Source organism: Apodemus sylvaticus, chromosome 3, assembly GCF_947179515.1.
Source record: "Apodemus sylvaticus chromosome 3, mApoSyl1.1, whole genome shotgun sequence".
Lineage (NCBI taxonomy): Eukaryota > Metazoa > Chordata > Mammalia > Rodentia > Muridae > Apodemus > Apodemus sylvaticus.
In genome coordinates this window covers 99,699,219-99,719,452 of record NC_067474.1, presented here as the reverse complement: position 1 = coordinate 99,719,452, position 20,234 = coordinate 99,699,219, and the positions used below count along the sequence as shown (strand labels likewise).

Below are 20,234 nucleotides of genomic sequence, written 5' to 3'. Positions count from 1 at the left end.
TCTGTCTTTTTTTTTTTTTTTAAAAGACAGGGCTGGAGAGATGGCTCAGCAGTTAAGAGCACTGACTACTCTACCAGAGGTCCTGAGTTCAATTCCCAGCAACCACATGGTGGCTCACAACCATCTGTCATGGGATCTGATGCTCTCTTCTGGTATGTCTGAAGACAGCTACAGTGTATTCACATACATAAAATAAATAAATATTAAAATTCCTTGCTGGGCGGTGGTGGCACACACCTGTAATCCCAGCACACTGGGCGGTAGAGGCAGGCGGATTTCTGAGTTTGAGGCCATCCTGGTCTACAGAGTGAGTTCCAGGACAGCCAGGGCTACACAGAGAAACCCTGTCTCAAAAAACCCAAATCCAAAAAAAACCAGAAGCAAACAAACAAAACAACAACAAAAATTCCTTTAAAGACTGCCTTTCACCATGTAGTGAGTCCTGGCTGGCTTAGAACTCACAAAAATCCACCTGCCTCTGCCTCTAGAATTCCAGGATTTAAGGAATGTCCCACCAAGCCCAACCCTGTTATTTTCTTCTATTCTCTTTTACTTACTCAAGTTCCTCCAAGAGACATACAGGGGTTCTCCTGGCTCCTGATGAAGGTTGATATTGTCCCATAGCAGTTGTATATATACCAGTTTGCTATCCTGAGCCAAGGATGACAGAGGAAGCTAAAACAGATAATAAAATTAGTGTTCCAAATAAAATATGTTCTTTTTTAAATTATAGATTCAAAATTAATTTTTATTAATGCCTGATGACAAACTATCTTGCTATTTTCTGGCATATATGTTTTGTTTTTCTGACATTAAAAGACTGGATGGGTAAACCGTACAAAGGCACAAATGATATAATCATCATTACAACCAAGTATGCTACTTTTATGAGGTACCTTTTTTTAAATTATTTATTATTTGTTAAAAATAAACAAGTCAAACAGTGGCCTGGGGTCTCCGGAAGTTCAGTATGATAAAACAGAGGCATGCTGGCAGCTCCCTGTCTGCAGTCAGTCACCCCAGCACAGGCTTTGGGAGGCAGGCGCCTGGAGTGGTCTTAGTGTAATCACTAATTAGAAATTTACCTTATACAAATACCTCCCTAATTTTTAATTATATTATCTGAAAATTATGAATAAGATCTTTCCTATAAGATAGCTGTGCATTTTTCAGGAGAAAATATGATAGCTGATGATAAAAGCTTCCTTTTCTAGCCATCAATACAGCTAGACAGAGCAACCTGAATCCAGGCCATATTGACACATATGTGTGAAAACACTATGCACAACTCTATGAGCTCTAAGAGAGAAGATGCTCTCTTCGCTACCAATTTTGTCCTCACTGATGGCTGGGATATGACTCTGATCGCCTGTCAGTCATCTTAGACCGACAGGCTAAGATGGAGAGCATACACGACTAAGAAAAAGAAAACAAAACCAGAAGACTCTCAGCCCAAACACTACCGTCCCATCCCAAGTTTCCGCTGCTCCTCTGTAAAGCTCCTATTACCTAGTTTATAGCCTGAGGTTCCGCTTACTCAACTGCAGCAGTGCAGCCGCAATGCACAACTGCTTACCTGCACACCTTCATTACAATGCTCAGAGGTGAGAATAAGTCCTGGCAAGTTGCTAGGAAGGTCCAAACGTCTGAAATACCAAACCAGGTTCCAGAAAATGATTGGATGTTGATTGATGAATGAGGATGTATGAATGACCTGATCACCTTCATTTTCTAGCAAAGATTCAAGTTCCTTCCGAAGCACTAGAGGACTCAAATAGGGCACAGACACAGGAGGAGGATTGGGCCGCTTGCCTAGATGGTCCTTTAAAAATAGACAAAAAGTCAACATTATCTAACTCTGTAATGCTTACCAGTTCTCTGCAGTGAGATGATACGTATCCATCCTGTTAAAATTGTTATCTTAGGGCTATTATTACACGCAGTAAAACATGCTAATGAACCAAAGCAGAGAAAGCCACTAGATTACACTTAAGCTAAATCATTATAGGAGAAAACTGATAATCTATATTTCAATAGACTTCCACAATGCTAAAAGATGGAATAATGTTTTGTTGTCTTTTCAGCTAGGAGGTGTGGCTGGCAGACAGCACTGCTCCATGTGTGAGCCAAAGTGACCCACATATTGAATTCAAGGTCAGCTAGAACTAGAAAGAGGTCTCAAAAAGACAAAAATTCTTAAAAATTTTTAATTTAAATTTTAAATTCACGTTGTAAAATCTAAGCTCACAACCTCAAAGTAGCTATTCCAGATGCATAAAAGATGTATAGACTTTGGGTCTGGTTAATTTTGGTATCTAATATTTTTTTGCTTCCAAGTTTTTTCTAAAAGTTAATTTTAGAATTAAATTTAAAAAGCTAAATTTAGAATAAAATATAAACAAAACAAACCCTGAAGCTAACCATGTTTCTAGATTCAAATGCCAATTTGTAAGGTTGCAATCAACCAAATCAGGACTGTGGAAACCTCTCATACCTAGTTAGGAAAAAAACCGGTTCCTGCAATTTAAAGACTAAAGTGTCCCAACCAAGAAGGCATGACTATACTTTACCTTGATGGCCAAGACCGCATCCTGCCCCAGACACACTTCTGACACAACTGCATGATTAAAACTCTGAACAAAGACTGATGAGTCTCTAGTTTAGGGTAAAATATTGTGATTATATTTTTTAAAGTCATAATTTACACATACATGCTGAAATATTTATATGTAGTATAGACACTGCTTGAAATTGCTTTCAAAATAATCTAGGCACAGAAATGTTAACAAGGATTTTCATAAAATAATAACCAAAGAGTGGCCATAAACTATTAAAAGTAGCTGCTGGGTGAGGAGACTTAATGAGCTAGGTATAGAAGTACACACTACTTGGAAGACAGAGGCAGGAGAATCTATGTGAATTTAAGGCCAGTCTAGCCTGTATTGTGAGACCTTGTACATTTTTGAAAATTTCAATACTAACGTTTAAGCTGGGTGCCGTGGCCACCATGTGTAGGGCAGGAGATCTGAACTCCATCTACTTGGGTGTTTGGATTATTAGGCACACACCATGTGTGGGGCAGGAGATCTGAACTCCTGAGGGAGGGTCCGTGCTTGTGCAGCAGCATCTCAATGGCTGAGCCATCTCCCCAGCATGACAGGGTCTTGGTATGTAGTTCTGCCAGACTTAAAATTCACTGTGTACCACAAAGATCAATTTAATCCTCCAGTCTCAGCCTCAAGTGCCACCAAAAAATTGTACCTATCACTTTTCACATGATACCATGAGATTGTGAGGTGTTCCAAGCTGTATTACAAAAGTATACAGTGTGGCTACAACAGAACATACCACATCTTCCTGCAGACTATTTGGGAGACTGACTGTTGAGATACCATGAAATGGTCGCTGGGAGAAGTCGATATTCTGCAGAGGACCTCCAACACTATGACTTCGAGTCAAAGATACATTTCGCTTAGGTAAACTATTAGGCACAGATGAAATTTTCACACTCTGGATATCAACACCGCTTTTCTTCATTTCATCACTGAAAAAAAATGAAGCAATGTTAGTCATGAAAGACAATCTAAATTCTGGAGAGGTACAGTATTTTCTACAGTGGATTTAAATGTTCTGCATCCCCTGAGAAGAACTGGCATCTGTTAAGAATTAAATGTGGGGCTAGAGCAATGGCTCAGCAGTTTAAGAGCTCTTCCAGAGGTCCTGAGTTCAATTCCTAGCAACCACATAGCGGCTCACAACTATGTGTAATGGAATCCAAAGCCCTCTTCTGGTGTACTTACATTCATAAAATAAATAAAATTGTTAAAACAAAAACAAAACATGCACTTCTGATAACACAGGACAAATTTATATATATGAAGACTTAACCGTGAATCTGGAGGTGGCTCAGTGGTGGAGCACTTGCCTTCTGAGGCCTGCTCAATCTCTACCATCCCTCTCCCCATGGAAACAGTAAACATCCCCCAAGCAGTCTCCTAACCCAGGTCAGATGGCCAACCAGTGACGGATATGTGAGGATTAAAAAAACTGCCTACTTAGCTGTTTTAAACATTACTTCATCTTTATTAAACACAATCTCAAAAGAAGTACTTGTCCATGTAAGCAAATACAGATTTGCTGAGAGGCTTTTAATTTCTACCAGGCTATGATCTAACTAAAAACAGAGACAGGTCGTAATTTACACTGGCAGGGGGCAGGGATGGGACTGACTGGCTTTGGATTTATAATCTTCCTCATTCAGCCATGCACCACCTAGCCCAACCCAGCTGCCTTTAGATGCAGAATGTTCACAGGAATACTGTATTTCTTATAGTGAACTCTATGTACCCAGCAATACCTTGATTCGACTGTATAACTTGCTTCTTCTGTTATGGTCTCACTGTGTTTCGAGAAATCCATAAAGCTGATCAAGTCAGGTTCTGCTGACCTGGACATAGGTTTGTGTTCGGAGGGCTCATTTGCAGATGGAATGCTGCCACTTTGTAAACTGTCACCAGACGTACTTGGTTTCAAGAAAAAGCTAAGTAAGGAACAGAAACGGGGGAAAAAGGCTTAAAAAAGAAATCTCCAAGTCTAGGTTAGCTCAGTGAGTAAACATGCTTGCCAGGCAAGACTGAGGACCTGAGTTGGATCCCTGGAGCCCACAGTGGAAGGAAAGCGCCAACTCTGGAGAAAGTCGGTCTGGGACCTCCACACACATACAATCACACACTCATATCTACAATATATGTTCTGTTTTATTTTCATTTTGAGAAAGGGTTTCTTTGTGTAGCCCTGGCTAGTCTTGAACTCACTCTGAAGACCAGGTTAGCCTCTAATTCAGAGATCTATCTGCCTCTCCCTTAAAGATATGAGCCACCACCATCAGGCTTACAATATATTTTTTAAAGCGGGGTCTTACTGTTGTAGCCATTGTTGGCCTGATCTCTGTGATACCAAGTGCCTCTGCCTCCGAGTACTAGGATTAAAGGCATGTGTGACTAATTCTCTCCATTTAAATCCCCATGTCCTCAAATGATTATATTTAGAATCACTGCTTTAAAGTAAAACAGCATTAGCTGGGAATCCCCAAGGTCGTGTAATAATATTAATAAATAAATAAATAAATCTAAAAACCCACTTTATTGAAGATTAAACAAACATCGGCAGCAACAAAAATCCCTAAGGGAGAGAAGAAAGTAGCTCAGAGTACATGCTTATATTACATGATAAAGTGCTGGGTTTGAGTCTCAACAATCACCAAACAGCAAATAAAATGTTAATGTCATTGATTAGGTCAGCACACTTTTCAATTACTTACCTATTTCACCAACTTTTAACTGGTCACAGACTGATTAGTCTAATTTCTTTGTTTCCAGGGCTAGGGCCTCAGGCATGCTAGGTCAAGAGATCTACTACTGAGCCATATGCCAGCCTCTAATTCGTGGCTTTTCTATTACCTAAGATTTGTTCATCTCACAGTGTCAGACAGTAGCAACAAGACATGAAGATTTAATTCAGGTCTCTAAGGCAGAAGTTTTTTGTACATGTATATTTGTGTAGTTTTATGCACATGTGTATACATGAGTATGTATGTAGGATGTGGAAGTCACAGGTCAATATCCTGTGTCTACTTCAATCACTTTCCACTGTTTAGTTTTGTTTTTATTTTCAAGACTCTCCTTATATAGCCCAGGCTGGCCTTGAACTTACAGGCATTTGCCTGCCTCTGCCTTCTGAGTAAAGGTACCAGACCTAGTTTCACTGTATCTTGCTGCTGCTGCTGCAGTTTGTTTGTTTGTTTGTTTGTTTGTTTTTGTTTGTTTGTTTTTTAAACACAGTGTCCCTCACTAAGCCTGGAACTCACTGATTTAGCTAGGGGAGCAGGCCAGTGAGCTTCAGAGACATGGCTGTCTTCACTTCCCCAGTGCTGGCAATTCAGAAGGGTGCTCAGAATCCAAACTCAGGCCCTCATGTTTGCTCTGGAAGCATTTTCAAAACCAAGCCATCTCCCCAGCCCAGGGAGTAAAGACATAACACTAAAACATTAGGGTTTTTTTTGTTGTTTTTTTTAAAACATTAGTTTTTTAAATCAGGTATAAACAGAGTTTAATTTGAAGAGTCTGCTCCTGGTATTCATACATTAAGCAGAGTAGAAAGGTAGCCTAGAGAGAAAGGAGAGGCCACCCTTGCAGCCCGCCGTGTGCTGCACCTTCCGGAAGAGCCATGTCTTCAGGGACTCACCTCCCGAGGGAGCTTGCACATACTAACCTGGCAGAGCCTCTCAGGTCTTTAAATTCTACATTGAGAAGAGGCAAGAAGTTGCTTTTACAGAATGGGCAGGTTGTATTCAAATTTGAGTCATCTGCTGTCCATCCAGCCATGATTTCTTCATCATAAACCAGAGCTCCACAAGCTCTACACTGTGAGCAACTCGACATCAAAACCTAAAGGGAAGGTAGGAAGGCACTCAAAGTCTCTATGGTGGAAACGGATCTCAGGGGTCTATTCCCCTATTCAGGGGAAAAAATTACAATTTTTAAGTTATTGGTTTTAAGTTACAGACTACTAGTCTGTAACATAAGCCTCAAAGATATTAAGCACTCCTCTGACTATCCACAGATCCCACTGAATCCTACTAAGTGCTACTGAGATAAGAATATGTTGACTTGCACTTTATCACAGGCACAAGAACTACAGAATCTTTACCTCTATTGCACAATTTTGATAGATGCTAGACATACTGGTATTCTGAGAAGAACCATGGTCTGATTTTTCAAAGTCCTGCCCTTTGATATTTCTTGAAAATGGAACTTCACCTAAAGACAAGTAAGAAACAGAACATATAATGCAGAAGTATGTTTCCAATGCTTTGGAAATACATACTGAAATATTAAGAAAGTAAGTATAATGAAATCTGGTATTTATAGATAAATATTTACTACATAAATGTGAGCATATATAGATATAAAATGATAAAATTAATAAATGTTAACTAAATGCAGGTAGAAGATATATAAATGTTTATTAAATAATTTTCTCAACTTTTCCTAATAACAACTTAGATGAGTGTAGGTGTATATCTATACTACCAGTACTTGGAAGGGGGGGAAAAGGAGAACAGCCCCCCCCCCCCACGGTGCAAGTCTGTGCCATGTGACGAGACTTTGTCTTAAAGAATCAGAAAAAAAAAGTAGGTAAAGTTTTTAATAATAGAGGCAATAATTCTCTCTGTCTTGAAATTGCAATTGTATTCCCCAGAGGTCCTTAAAATCTATTTCAATCACATATTTACCCAGAGAACAAGTTAAAAAAAATTATTCCCAAGGCCCCATTCTACAAATTCAGTTTCAGAGGAGGAAGGCAGGAAGTGTGTGTGTGTGTGTGGGGCAATAGAGGGGAGGAGGACTGATTCCCTAACTGGTTCAGCTGACAATACATGGATACTTGTTGACAATACTTGGATATCATAAACTCGAAGTAAAATAGATATATGGGGGTGAAGGGTTATAGGCATAATGAAAAATGGGTTAGAGCGAAGCTAAGTGATAGCACTGTTGCCCTTATGCATAGACCCAAATTCAATCTTTAGCACTACAAACAAGTAAAAATCAAGCAAAAACGAAAGGCAAAGAAGAAACGGTCCCCATACCTGTTGGACATGGCAATTTTCCAACATCTCCACTGCTGCTACTACTGCCGAGGCTTGTGTTGCTCTGGGTAAGTTCACTGGGAACCAACCCTGAGATACTTGCATTAGGTGACAGATTCTCCCCCAGTATATGATGATCTTCTAGGCCAGCAGGGAAACTATAATCTTTATTAGTTTCTTCCTATTATTAAAAAGAATAAAACCTCACATACATAAGTAATATTTTCTACAATGGAAATGGTTTCACTTTACTCCTTTCACACTGAAACTTTGTATCTTAAAGCAAATAACCCCTTTGTCTTTTGTCTTTTCAAAACTGTCAAGTTATCTCACTGACTTATGAAATTTCCAGTCTAAGACATTCAAGAAGTGACATACCTCGATGGGATGCTCAAAAACTGTTCCCTCACAAAATCACCTACTTCAAAAACGGCTGGGTTGTGCCCTAGGTGAACTAATCATTCATTTACATACTACTACATAAATAGTAAACCCCCCCCCCCATTGCTTAATTAAGCACTCCAAATACATTGATACTTTTACAAGACTAATACAATCATAGAGTTCAAGTCCAAAGGCCATGAAAAAAATCCTTTCTAAATGTCAAAATGGTTCAGTCTGTTCTTTATCATAAGGCTACACTACCTCTCCATCCCTACCCTCTGTCCACAACATACACTCATGGTGAGAAAACCCAAGGGCCTTCTATGTGAGGCTGGCACTCTACCAAGTTAAGTCAAATCTCGGGTCTCAGAGGAACACTTTTAAAGTGATTCTGTGTTGTGTGGATGGATCTTTTAAAGGTTGTATTTAAAACTCTTTAAATGTATTTAAAGCTCTTTAAATACAAAGGCTAACTAAGAATGCAGGAGATGGTTTAAAGCTAACCTAGCATGTACAAAGGCCCTAGTGCCACACAGACAAAAGTCAGTTTGTTGTCATAATCCTGTATTTTTTATTCAATTAGTTCTTTTCCTAGAAGCTTTCCTTCAATAAGCATTACTTATCCAGTTTATTTTCCAGCTTCTTTACTTTCTTTGTCATTCTTATTTTGGCTGACTTTACACCCAAGAGCTTTAGCAATCTGGAATCATATTATCTTAAATTACTCACATACTATACAATTCTGTGAACACAAAGGAGAAATTACAACTTTTTTTTTTATAATAAGTAGTTTTTCTATTTGTATTTTCACAAAAAGAAAATCTAATGATTTCGTCTATTTACAATATTTTAGTCTGCAGGTCGATTTCAAGTATAATAAGGTGGTAACATGGGCAAAAAGCTATGTAAAAATGACAATGCCCATGGAAAGTGCGGTGGTAAACACAAACAAGACCAATGCATACGAGACAGCAGGAGGAAGAGAAGGAGCCTCTGCGTGTTATCCTCCCATCTCTCAAACCCCCAAAGAGACACTGAAATGTTATACACATACAACAATGATACTGTTGTAGTTCAAACACTATCAGTGCTTCCAAAAGTTTTAACTTAGATTTATTTATGGAATTATAAAGTGATTCTAATGTTATTTTTATTTGTTTATTTTATTTTATGTGCAAGGGATATATGTCTGCACTGTCTGTGTACAGTACATGTGGAGGTCAGAAGATCGTATAAGATCCTCTGGAAGCCTGGCGATGGTGGTGCACACCTGTAATTCCGGCACTCTGGTAGGCAGAGGCAGGCGGATTTCTGAGTTCAAGGCCAGCCTGGTCTACAGAGTAAGCTCCAGGACAGACAGGGTTATACAGAGAAACCCTGTCTCAAAAAAACCAAATCAAAAAAAAAAAAAAATAAAATAAAATAAAACAGAACATGTATAAAGTTTTGAAAGTATAAAACTATCCTTAGCAGAAACCTCTAGATTATACAAATATAAACATATACATTAAAGCACTATAAGCATTCCTACATCAGACAGACTACACACTACAATATTCTTACCTCGTCATCTGAGTAGCTATAGGCAGATGCTACAGCCACCCACATCTTACTGGCTACTGTTGCTGCTTGTTTCATACTAGATTTTAGGACATCTATCTTGGGCCCCGAGAGTATATTGTCCAACTTTAGCCCCGATAAAGAATTTACTACAGAACCCAGAGAGCTGTTTGGTGAAGAACGCACTAATGCTGATAAGGAGCTGGACCGGTCTTTGTAAGTGCGGTAAGGAGTTTGTGGCTTGAAACGCGTGGTCAAAGTTTTAGACCTGGACACTGCAGGGGAGCTCTTCTCAGTCTCAGTGCTGTCCTGTGCTGGTGGGCCATGGTCTGAAGGTAGACTCGATCTCCTTTCTAAAGGGTGAGCAAACACAGCAGGAGAGCCAGGCTCTTGGTTCCCCTCTCCATGCAATTCCATACTAGAAGATTTACTACCCAGTGGACTTTTTAGGTTCATGTAGCTTTCAATTTCATCAGCCAGATTACGTGAAATTACTGGAGAAAATAACTTAACTTCAGAATCAGAAGTTTTTTCTACACATTCAGTGGCTAAAAGAGACAAAGGATCTAGTCCAGTTTCAACATCTTCCCTCTCAATGGCTTTCCTAGTAGCATATGAACTGCTCCTCTTATTTACTGTATCCTGGGATCCTGCTTTTGTGTCTCTGGACTGGTTACTGTTACTCTGTAGATTGTTACATGTCATCTCTACTGCAGTCTCTGCCACATTATCACCAACCACAGGTTCCAGGAGCTCCTGGCTTTCTTCCAGCATCTCTAGCACAGGCGATGATCTGTGCTCAGAATTCCAGGTACCTTCTGACACACGAGTCCTACTGTCAGCTAGATGACAGTTAGCGTTCTCAAAGCTATGAGTTCTTGAGACATGGAGCGGAGAAGTCTTGGGACACGTGAGTGCTGCCGTGAGGATCTTGGCATCTGCTCCCATCATGACGGCCATTTCACTCGAATTCAGATCCAAACTGTTCTTCTTCAGCAGCATCCCCGCTCGGCTTTCAGAACTAAAGCTGCAGCTCCTCTCCGCGAAATGCTTCTGCCTTTTTTCTCCTCTCTCACCATTCTTCTTGAAATTAGCAACCTCGCTGAAGACTGTGTCCTCGACAGGAGTTTGAGTAGAAAACAGCACATTTGAAGTACTACCTAAAGGGGGCGGCAACAGAGTAAAGTGAAACGTCACTATTTCCCAAAGTAGCAAAGTCATTACTCTGATTATGCTGAGAGCAAGACACAGGTAGAAGCAGCATCTCCCAAGGGGTCAAGCAGTTAAAATGCCTGGCTTCCATCTAGAGACTATATAAAGTATATGCAGAAAAAGTGCAGTCCAAATCTATCCAAGCCTGCCTTGTACAGGTAACATCTACCCTCCTCCTCTGTGCATATCATGCCTATGGGAACACAGCATACAGTCCATGCTGGATATACCTGCACTGCTCACCTTTGTCAACAAACATATAACTATGCTTCTTATATTTTAAGAGTCAATTTAGGAAAAATACTCTGAGTTAAACAGCAGACTCAAAAAGAAAAATTCTCTTCTGATTTAACTTTCATATATCCAGTTCTTCACTTGCCAGGAAGCTGGAGATATAGCTAAGTGGTAAAGCACTTACTCAGCATAAAAAAAAAAAAAAAAGAAAAGAAAAAAGATTTGGGCTTAATAACTGCACATAGAGGGATGGGGAGGAGATCTACTCTATACAAAACCAGTTGGTAATTACAGAGAAATATATATTTGTTACAGGCAAAGCATTACTATACCAAAGTAAAAGAATTGCTTCAAAGTTAAAAAAAAAAAAAAGGAAAAATCCTAGATGGCTGATAAAAACTTGAGTGAATTTTATATTTGATCTTTGAACAAATATATGAATGCTAGTTATTAACTATATAATGTGTTACAAAAACAATGGCAACTAAAACAGACTGTACCATTAGATCAGGTAAACAAAAGCACGGGCAAAGTCTGAAGACCCAACAACTGCTTTAGGGAAATAAGTGACTTTTTGCTTATTTGTTTTTGTTTCTTGAGACAGGGTTTCACTGTGTCTTAGAACTAACTCTATAGACCTGGCTAGCCTAGAACTCACAGAGATCCGTCTGCTTCTGCTTCCTGAGTACTGGAGTTAAATTCATGCACCATCACAGACCTGCTGGTCTGTCTGTCTTTATTTATTTTAATGAAAAACTTTGTTAGGTTCATTTTATAAGTATGAATTAATGTTCTGCCTATGTCTATTTAAGTGCAAAACATGTATGCAGTACCCATGAAGGCCAGGAGAGGGTGTCAGACTTCCTGGAACTGAAGTTCTGGATTGAAGTTGTGAGATTACAGTCTTAAGCCACACCACACAGATGCTAGAAATTGAAACCAGGTTCTCTCTGCAAAGAGAGTACATGCTCTTAGCCACTGAGCAATACCCCCAGAACACGAGTTTGTTTGTTTTTTTAACTCTTTACCATACAATTGTTTCCATTCCTCTATTTAAGTGAACTGTATGTGTATATATGTATAAATATGTAATATACATATAAGTTTGTATACATGTATACATATATATATATATACACACATATAAGCAAACTTGTTTTATGTATATGGGTGTTTTATGTGCATGATGTGTATGTGTCTGTACAATGTGTGTGCCTGATACCTCAGCTGTCCAAAGAGAATGCCCTGCAACTGAAGCCAGTGCTCTATCTGGCAGGGTACCTCTCCAGCTCCATGTTACTTTAACATTTAGGTCTAACATGGTTGTATGTCTGTAATTTTAGACTTTAAATTTAGCCACCAGCACATAGGTGGTTGAGGCAGGAGGATCAGGAGTTCCAGTATATCTTCTGTGATACCCACAAGTTCAAGGCCCTGTCTCTAATAACCAGAGGGCTGTTGAGATGGCTGAACAGGTGGAAGCGCTTGCTGCACAAGTCTGCCAACCTGAGTGTGATTCTCGAATGCTATACAAAGGTGAAGGAGAGAAGCAACCGCACAAAGCTGACCTCTAACCTTCACACATGCACTGTGGCACATTCAACCCACTCAATAATAATGAATGAAATAAAGTTTAAAAATTTAACATGGGGAAGCAAAGCAAGAGGATCTTGAGTTCAAGGTTAGTCTGAGCTACATAAGGAGTTCTAAGCTAGCTACGCAGAGCAATTATCTCAAAACAAACAAACAAAAAACCCCAAAAGCCCCAAAAAACCAAAACAACAACAAAAACCCCAAATCTAAAACCTGGAAAAATAAAGACTTAAATCTAAGAACTGAATACAGGAGATAATTAGGGCATATGATAGCACTCTTATGAATGAATTAAGATTCTTATGAAGGAAAATCCAGAGACCTGTATTTGATCTCTCATCCTGCCTGTCTCCCAAGTTCTAGGATCACAAACATGTTCTACCACACTCAGGTCTTTACAAGCCAAGGACACAAAGAGAAGCAGGCAATCTGCCATCTAAGAGGACCCTCAGTCAAACTCATCATGTGCCAACTCCAGTCTTAGACATTTCTGCCGGCATATATAAGCTGCAATTTGTAGCGTATTCTCTCATAGCTACTCAACTGAAATATCACCACTCACATCTGAATTTGTCGTTTTTCTTACTACTTTATTTATTTACTGGAGTGTATGGTGGCTCCTATATGCCAGCCACAGTGCACATGTGGTCTCTATCAGAAGACAGTCTGCAGGAGCTGGTTCTCTCCTTCCACCACATGGATCCAGGAAGCTGAACTGGAGCTATGGTCATGGCAGCGAGCACCTTTACCTGCTTTTTCTTGAGGGGGGCTGTGGGAGGGTAGGGTCTCATTATGTAGTCCTGCCTTGTCTTGAACTCAGAGATTCACCTGCCTCTGTCTCCTAGGCACTGGTTTTAAAAGTGTGCACCACCACAACTGGTAGTGTTCTTATTTTGGAGGGTGGAATGGGTGATGGGATGATGTCCCAAGACAGGGTCTTACCCAGGTAGGCTCTGTCTATCCTGGGACACATTGTGTACAGCAGGTTGGCCCTAAAAAATCAGAGATCTGCCTGCCAAGTACTGAGATTAAAGGATGTATGTTAGCTTTAGTTGGGTTTTTGTTTCAGTTTTGTTTGCTTTTTTGTTTTTAAGAGTATAATGATCTAGAAGCTTTAAAGTAAAAAGTTGCCTTTCATACAATATACTTTTAATTTTTTCAAACTGGTCTAATTAACTATTGACTTTGTGTTTTCTATATTTGTAAACTGTTTCTTTTATACTCAATTTGTTCTTTGAAAAAAATCAAAGAACAAATTTAAATTTTTTTTTTTTTTTTTTTTTGGATTTGGTTTTTTCGAGACAGGGTTTCTCTGTATAGCCCTGGCTGTCCTGGAACTCACTCAGTAGCCCAGGCTGGCCTCGAACTCAGAAATCTGCCTGCCTCTGCCTCCCAGAGTGCTGGGATTACAGGCGTGCGCCACCACCACCCGGCTTAAAAAAATTTTTTTTAGGCATTTATTTTTATTGTGTGTGGTTGGGGACATGCTTATCAAAGGACAACTTGTGGGAGTTAGTTCCACCATGTAGATCTCAGACTGAATTCAGGTTGTCACGATTGACAGTTAGGGCCTTTACTCACTGAGCCATCTCCCAGACTCTCTGAGAGACGTTTAAAAAGGCTTTTGGGAGAATTCAAGTAACTTATTTACACTCTATACTTATACTGGCTTTGACACCTTTCTCAATATATGAGAAATGAGTCTTTGTGATTATTTTGGCTCTCATTGTAGTTTCAGCTTATTTTCAATTTAATATAAGATTGACTGACACAATACCAAAAGCCCCATTACTGTCTCTTCCTTTCTTATTGAATAAATCTTCTAAGACCAAGATACATTCTCTCAAATCGGGCATGGTAATGCTGCATGTCTGTAATCACTGGGCAGGGGGGAAAGCTGAACGATCACTGCAAGTTGAAGGCCAGCCTGCGCTCCACACCAAGACTGTGTCTTGGCCTCAATCACATTTGTTTGTTCATTCGATCGAGACAAGAACCCTCTGTATAATCCTGGCTGTACTATGTAGACCAGGCTGGCCTCAGATTCAGAGATCCACCTGTCTTTGCCTTCTCAGTACTGGGGTCTTATCAAATCACTGCCTCTGTTCTTGACAAGCACAGGAGACCCTCTAATACCCCCATTATCTATCATGAAAAGGAATGACCAAATAGATAAGGTACTATACAGCAAGAAAAGCACACCAAGTTAACAAACACACCTCATACCCATCCTTCACAAAGTTTTACTGGTCACTACCAAAACACACCAACACTCAATTTCTTTACATAAAATGGTACAGTATTTTCATATAACTTACATTATTTCCTCACACCTGCTTTTAATTACTCCATATTAATTTTGGGGGGAGGGTATGTGTCACTATGCAAAGATCTCAAACTGTTCCTTTACGTTAGAAACTTTACCTTTACTTTAGCCCACTTATAGAATTCAGACTCAATCATGGCTTCCTAGCATGTCCATTGTAATAAGCCAAGAGAAATAATATTAAAGATACTCTGAGCATGGTGGAGAAAATGTGGAGGTCAAGGTCAGCTTGACTACAGGTTAGTGTCCCCAAAGGAGGCAGAGGGCACTTTCTACTCACCAGTACTACTTGTCCTATTGTTGGTATCAAATAACCCAGATGGAACTTTCACAATACTGCTGCCCCATGCAGGAGGCTCAGTAGGACTCTGAGGTTCAGGAGTAGGTTGCAAGTGTTTTGAGACAATGGCAGATATATCATACTCCTCTGAAAGAAAAATATTTGGATGTTATCATTCTGACTTTTAACAATAATAATCGGAAAGCAGAGATTTTTATAAATGGGTGTAGTCTTTCATCAGGTAGGAATGTGTGTATGATTACTCATTGACTTCTTTAGCTGGTTTATTATATGCCATAAATACCAAGAACACTGACTAAGTGTGTTTCCCCTTAGATGTACTTATTAGGTAAACAGAGTTCTGTCTGCATGCATGCCTATAGGCCAGAAGAGGGCATCAGATCTCATTGTGAGCCACTTTGTGGTTGCTGGGAATTGAACTCAGGACCTATGGAAGAAGAGCCAGTACTCTCTCTCAACCTCTGAGCTGTCTTTCCAGCCCTGAAAAATAGTGTTTTATGCTAGCATTCAATAATCTGGACCTGAGCATTTCTCAGTGAGTCAATTAAACCCTTGGCCTTGACTTCTATTTCTTCCATTGTCAAATAGCTTATTTATAACTCTAGAGCATAATATTAAGTATTATAATAAAAGAAAATATACATTTGAGTAAGAAAACAGGAAAATCTATTGCCATAAACCAAAATACTCTTTACAGATCCATAAAAGGATTACAACAGATGCTCTCTATCTCGAGGAGTCCCGTAAAAACAAGGAAAAACCATTTGTATTTATTTTTAACCTGCCACGCAAATTATGTACTTATAAACACCAAAAAAAAAAGGCCTAATAAAAAACACCCTTTTAAACAACAAAGGAACCTCAGGGCTTGGAGATATAAATTGTTTACCTTCTATGACCCTGGGAATAATCCTCTGGTTCAGAGTTCAATATCAAAATAGGACAAAGTTTAGTCCTAGTTTTGGCAAAAACTTATCCATGTAACTCTGCCAATGGACCAATGGATGGCACCTTTTTTTTTTTTTTTTTTTTTTTTTACAAAATAAAGGATGATCTATAAACTTTCTCAAGTTGCTAAAATTTCCACCATAAAGACTATCATTGTCAATCTATGAACCAGGCCTTAACTTCCTGAGAATCACTGCTGTAATCACTCCATAAAACAAAACAACCTGAGCATGCTTGCACACAGCCCACAGACATCACACTCGCCTTCGATGTGCAGCTCTGTGGCCATCAGCTCATGCAGCGTGTGCTCTTCAGGTGCCTGAGTGTCTGCATCTTCCTTCACGAGCTCATCCTTGGACCCGTAGCCCTGGTCAGACTGCCCACCTGTTTAAGAGATGCATGCTCATAAATACTTTCACATGTTTAAAATACAGTTACAAGCAGAAAATACCACAGATTGATATAATCAAAACTATACAATAGAAAAAATTTACTCTCACAAGACACATTCCAAAAACAATGATAAGCATAAACGAGGGGAGAGAACAGATTGACGACTGTTCTACATTTGAAAGCACCAAACCTTAATTTCCACACCTAAAAATTAAAGGTAATTTTTGAATCTCTTATGAAGAGGGTTATAGCATATTGCTGTCTTTTTTGTTTCTCATAAGAACAAAAAAGGACTGAAATGGGCACCCCACCCCCACCTACCCGTAGGAAACAAACCTACTTACCTTTTATAGATTTGACATTCACTTCCATGCACAGAGTGTGGATGGACTCCAAGTAAAGTTTTTAATCTTAACCTCAGAGTTGGGTATAATAACATACACAAAGACCCAGTATTTGGGAGGAGGATCAGGTGTTCAAGCAAGGCCAGCTACATATTGAATTTAAGGCTAACCTGAACTACATAAAACATTGTCTCAAGCCAGGCAGTGGTGATATACACCTTTAATCCTAAAACTTGGGAGGCAGAGGCAGGCAGATTTCTGAAGAAAAGAAAGAAAGAAAGAAGGAAGGAAGGAAGGAAGGAAGGAAGGAAGGAAGGAAGGAAGGAAGGAAGGAAGGAAGGAAGGAAGGAAGGAAGGAAGGAAGGAAAGAAAGAAAGAAAGAAAGAAAGAAAGAAAGAAAGAAAGAAAGAAAGAAAGAAAGAAAGAAAGAAAGAAAGAAAGGAAGGAAGAAAGAAAGAAAGAAAGAAAGAATCTGTCTCAAAAGAAACAAAGTTCATGTAAGTTCATCATGGCATGATGGCTCACTGGGTGAAGAGATTAGACATTTTAAAATTGATTCTTTGACAAATTCACACTTGCAAACAGCGTATCTTTATCACATCCAGTCCTTGCCCCCAGCCCTGCTTTATGCACACTGAGTAAACAACTACATGTAATGGTATCAGGAGACAGGGGCTTCACTATGAGAGCACATAGGAGGTTTTATATGCATGATATGGGAACTAAGTAAGAGCATGTATGTGTTAGGCAAGCATCCTGTCAGGACCCCAGTTAGAACAAAAAAAAAAAAAAGACTGAAGAAAGATTAAAAAAAAAAAAAAGAATCCTGTGGAGCTGATTTGGAACTAGACATATTTCTACAACATTACATATAATTAGTTTCTCATCTTGTTCTTTAAAAATCTAAAAGCAGTGCCACAACGCCTTGGTATAGCAGTGGGCACAACAAGACCTAGACTTGGACTTCTAAAATCTAGTCTTCATTAAATGAATTCTGGGGTTGTTGAGAGAAAAAAAAATGTTCCTAAGCTCAGAGAGGAAATGCACAAAAGTAAGGTCAGTGGGTTTGGCCCCAGAAAAGAACCATAACCACACATCTAAAAGGCATTGATAACCACGTTAAAAGGAGTGTCCACTGGGCCCCACTGAGGTACTCTGAGAATGGGTAAAGAGTGCTATATTATAATCTACTAACTAATACAACCCATAAAATAAACTTATACTTTATCAGAGAAGAGAAGAGAAGAGAAGAGAAGAGAAGAGAAGAGAAGAGAGCTTCCTAGCTATACTAGAATGTCATCACCTAATACAGCAATGAAATCACCACTGTGTGACTGACCACCACAGGGAAGATCCATTTAGGCAAGCTTCATCAATGGATGCTAATTCTTAAAAATCTGATGAAAAACAAACAGGATATCACTACACAGTCTCATAGCTTCCCCAGGCCTCCTAAAGATATGATCTAGAAGAGGCAAGAGATTTACAGAGAAACCAGACCACACTGGTATCAAGTGCTAAATTAACACTACTTACAAAGTGCAGATAGGTATATAACAATCTGAAAAGGTATATAAGAATCACATATGCAGTACACAAAACCTAAGCTAACTGCAAGGAAACATACAAACATAAGTTGAATCCCAACAAGGTTAAAGTCATAGCAAAGTAATGCTGATGAGCCTGGTGTGGGGGTGCACACTTTTAATCCCAGCACTTGAGAGGCAGAGACAGAGATCTCTTTGAGTTCCAAACCAGCCAGAGCTACACGGTGCTCTCAATAAATAAGCAAAAAAAAAAAAAAAAAAAAGAAGAAGAAAGAAAGAAAGAAAGAAAGAAAGAAAGAAAGAAAGAAAGAAAGAAAGAAAGAAAGAAAAGAAAAGAAAAGAAAAGAAAAGAAAAGAAAAGAAAAGAAAAGAAAAGAAAAGAAAAGAATAAATACTAAAGAACTATGTATCAGGTTAAAGATGACTTAAGATTCCTTAATCACTACTGTTTAAAATCACTAACTTCAGAACTGACAAAATGGCTCAGCACATAATGAATGGCTTATGCTCCCAAATGTGACAACCCTGGGATTCACTTGGTAGAAGGACAAAACCAACTCACAGCACTTGTTCTGACCTCCACACTTGTGTCATGGAACACTGCTCCTCCCCATCCCCCACATCCTGCCCAGACCAAATAAAGTTTTTTGGTTTTGTCCTTTGGGTTGGCTTCCTCAGAAAGTCAGTTGTTAAAATATAGTGCCGTGAATTGAACAAGGACTAGGAAAGAGAGAGGTAATTAATCCAGGAGTCCCTGAGAAGATCTCCGTATTAGGCACCAAGTGTAAAGATTACCAAGATAAAGAAAATGAGCACAATCAGCACAAGGCCAAAGACCCAAGTGTCACACAGCTCCACTAGAAACTCTAAGAACACAAGATCACTGGGATTAAGTATCTACTGTTTAGCCATTAGAAGAAATTCAGCTGAGCTGTTGATAGTCATCTTGACAGGAAAGAGCACTAGCTGTTCTTCCAGAGGACCGAGGTTTAGTTCCCAGTACCCACACAACTGCTCACAACCAACCAGTCTCAGGGGATTTGATACCATCTGTAGGCCTCTGAGGGCACCAGGCACACATGTGATATGCAGATAAACATGCAGAAAACCCTTATATATATAAAATAAAGTTAAAACAACGAAGCTGAAAACCTATAAAAAGGTCTCAAAAGTGCCATCCTAACTACTGAAATTGTTACACTAATTATTAAAATAGTAAAATACTAAATTACATTTATAAAAGAAGTTTTAAAAACTTGAAGAATCAGAAAGAAAGATGACTCTTGTTATCAGTATCACTCATAAACTAAGTTTATATCAAAATTATATAATTAACTTTTAAAAATAAGGCTAATTTTATGACTTTATAAGTTCATATGAAAATATAATAAGACACATTATTTTATCTAAATAATATACAATAAAATACCAAAACAGAAATTTAAAATAAAAAAGTAGCAAGAAAAATCAATAGAGGAAACAAATAAAGTAGGTTAAAACCAAAGACCAAGGCAGGAGAGAGGGCCAGCAGCTGGTTAAGAGCACTTCCTGCTTTTGCAGAGGACCCAGCACCTACATGGTGCCTCCGTCACTTCCAGTCCCAGGGGATATGAATGCCTTCTTCTGACCTCCTCAAGATATCAGGCATGCACATGGTGCACACACACAACATACAGGCAAAAGAACCATACACATAAAAATAAATAAAATCTTAAAAATAAAAGGACCACAAAAGTTTCTT

At 39.0% G+C, this 20,234-nt stretch overlaps 1 protein-coding gene across 6 annotated transcripts in view; it reads right to left on the bottom strand.

The window, feature by feature from the left end:
* The window catches only part of Dennd4c (DENN domain containing 4C), an 85,343-nt gene that overhangs the window by 6,172 nt on the left and 58,937 nt on the right, over positions 1 to 20,234 (bottom strand). For all 6 annotated transcript variants that reach the window (XM_052176706.1, XM_052176705.1, XM_052176708.1 and 3 more), the window contains 10 exons: positions 16,474 to 16,593; positions 15,241 to 15,387; positions 9,599 to 10,755; positions 7,652 to 7,832; positions 6,709 to 6,818; positions 6,271 to 6,446; positions 4,358 to 4,540; positions 3,349 to 3,544; positions 1,577 to 1,822; positions 558 to 675 (listed from right to left, as the gene is read on the bottom strand). In XM_052176706.1, coding sequence (XP_052032666.1) covers positions 558 to 675; positions 1,577 to 1,822; positions 3,349 to 3,544; positions 4,358 to 4,540; positions 6,271 to 6,446; positions 6,709 to 6,818; positions 7,652 to 7,832; positions 9,599 to 10,755; positions 15,241 to 15,387; positions 16,474 to 16,593 — 2,634 coding nt within the window. The remainder of the gene's footprint in view (positions 1 to 557; positions 676 to 1,576; positions 1,823 to 3,348; positions 3,545 to 4,357; positions 4,541 to 6,270; positions 6,447 to 6,708; positions 6,819 to 7,651; positions 7,833 to 9,598; positions 10,756 to 15,240; positions 15,388 to 16,473; positions 16,594 to 20,234) is intronic.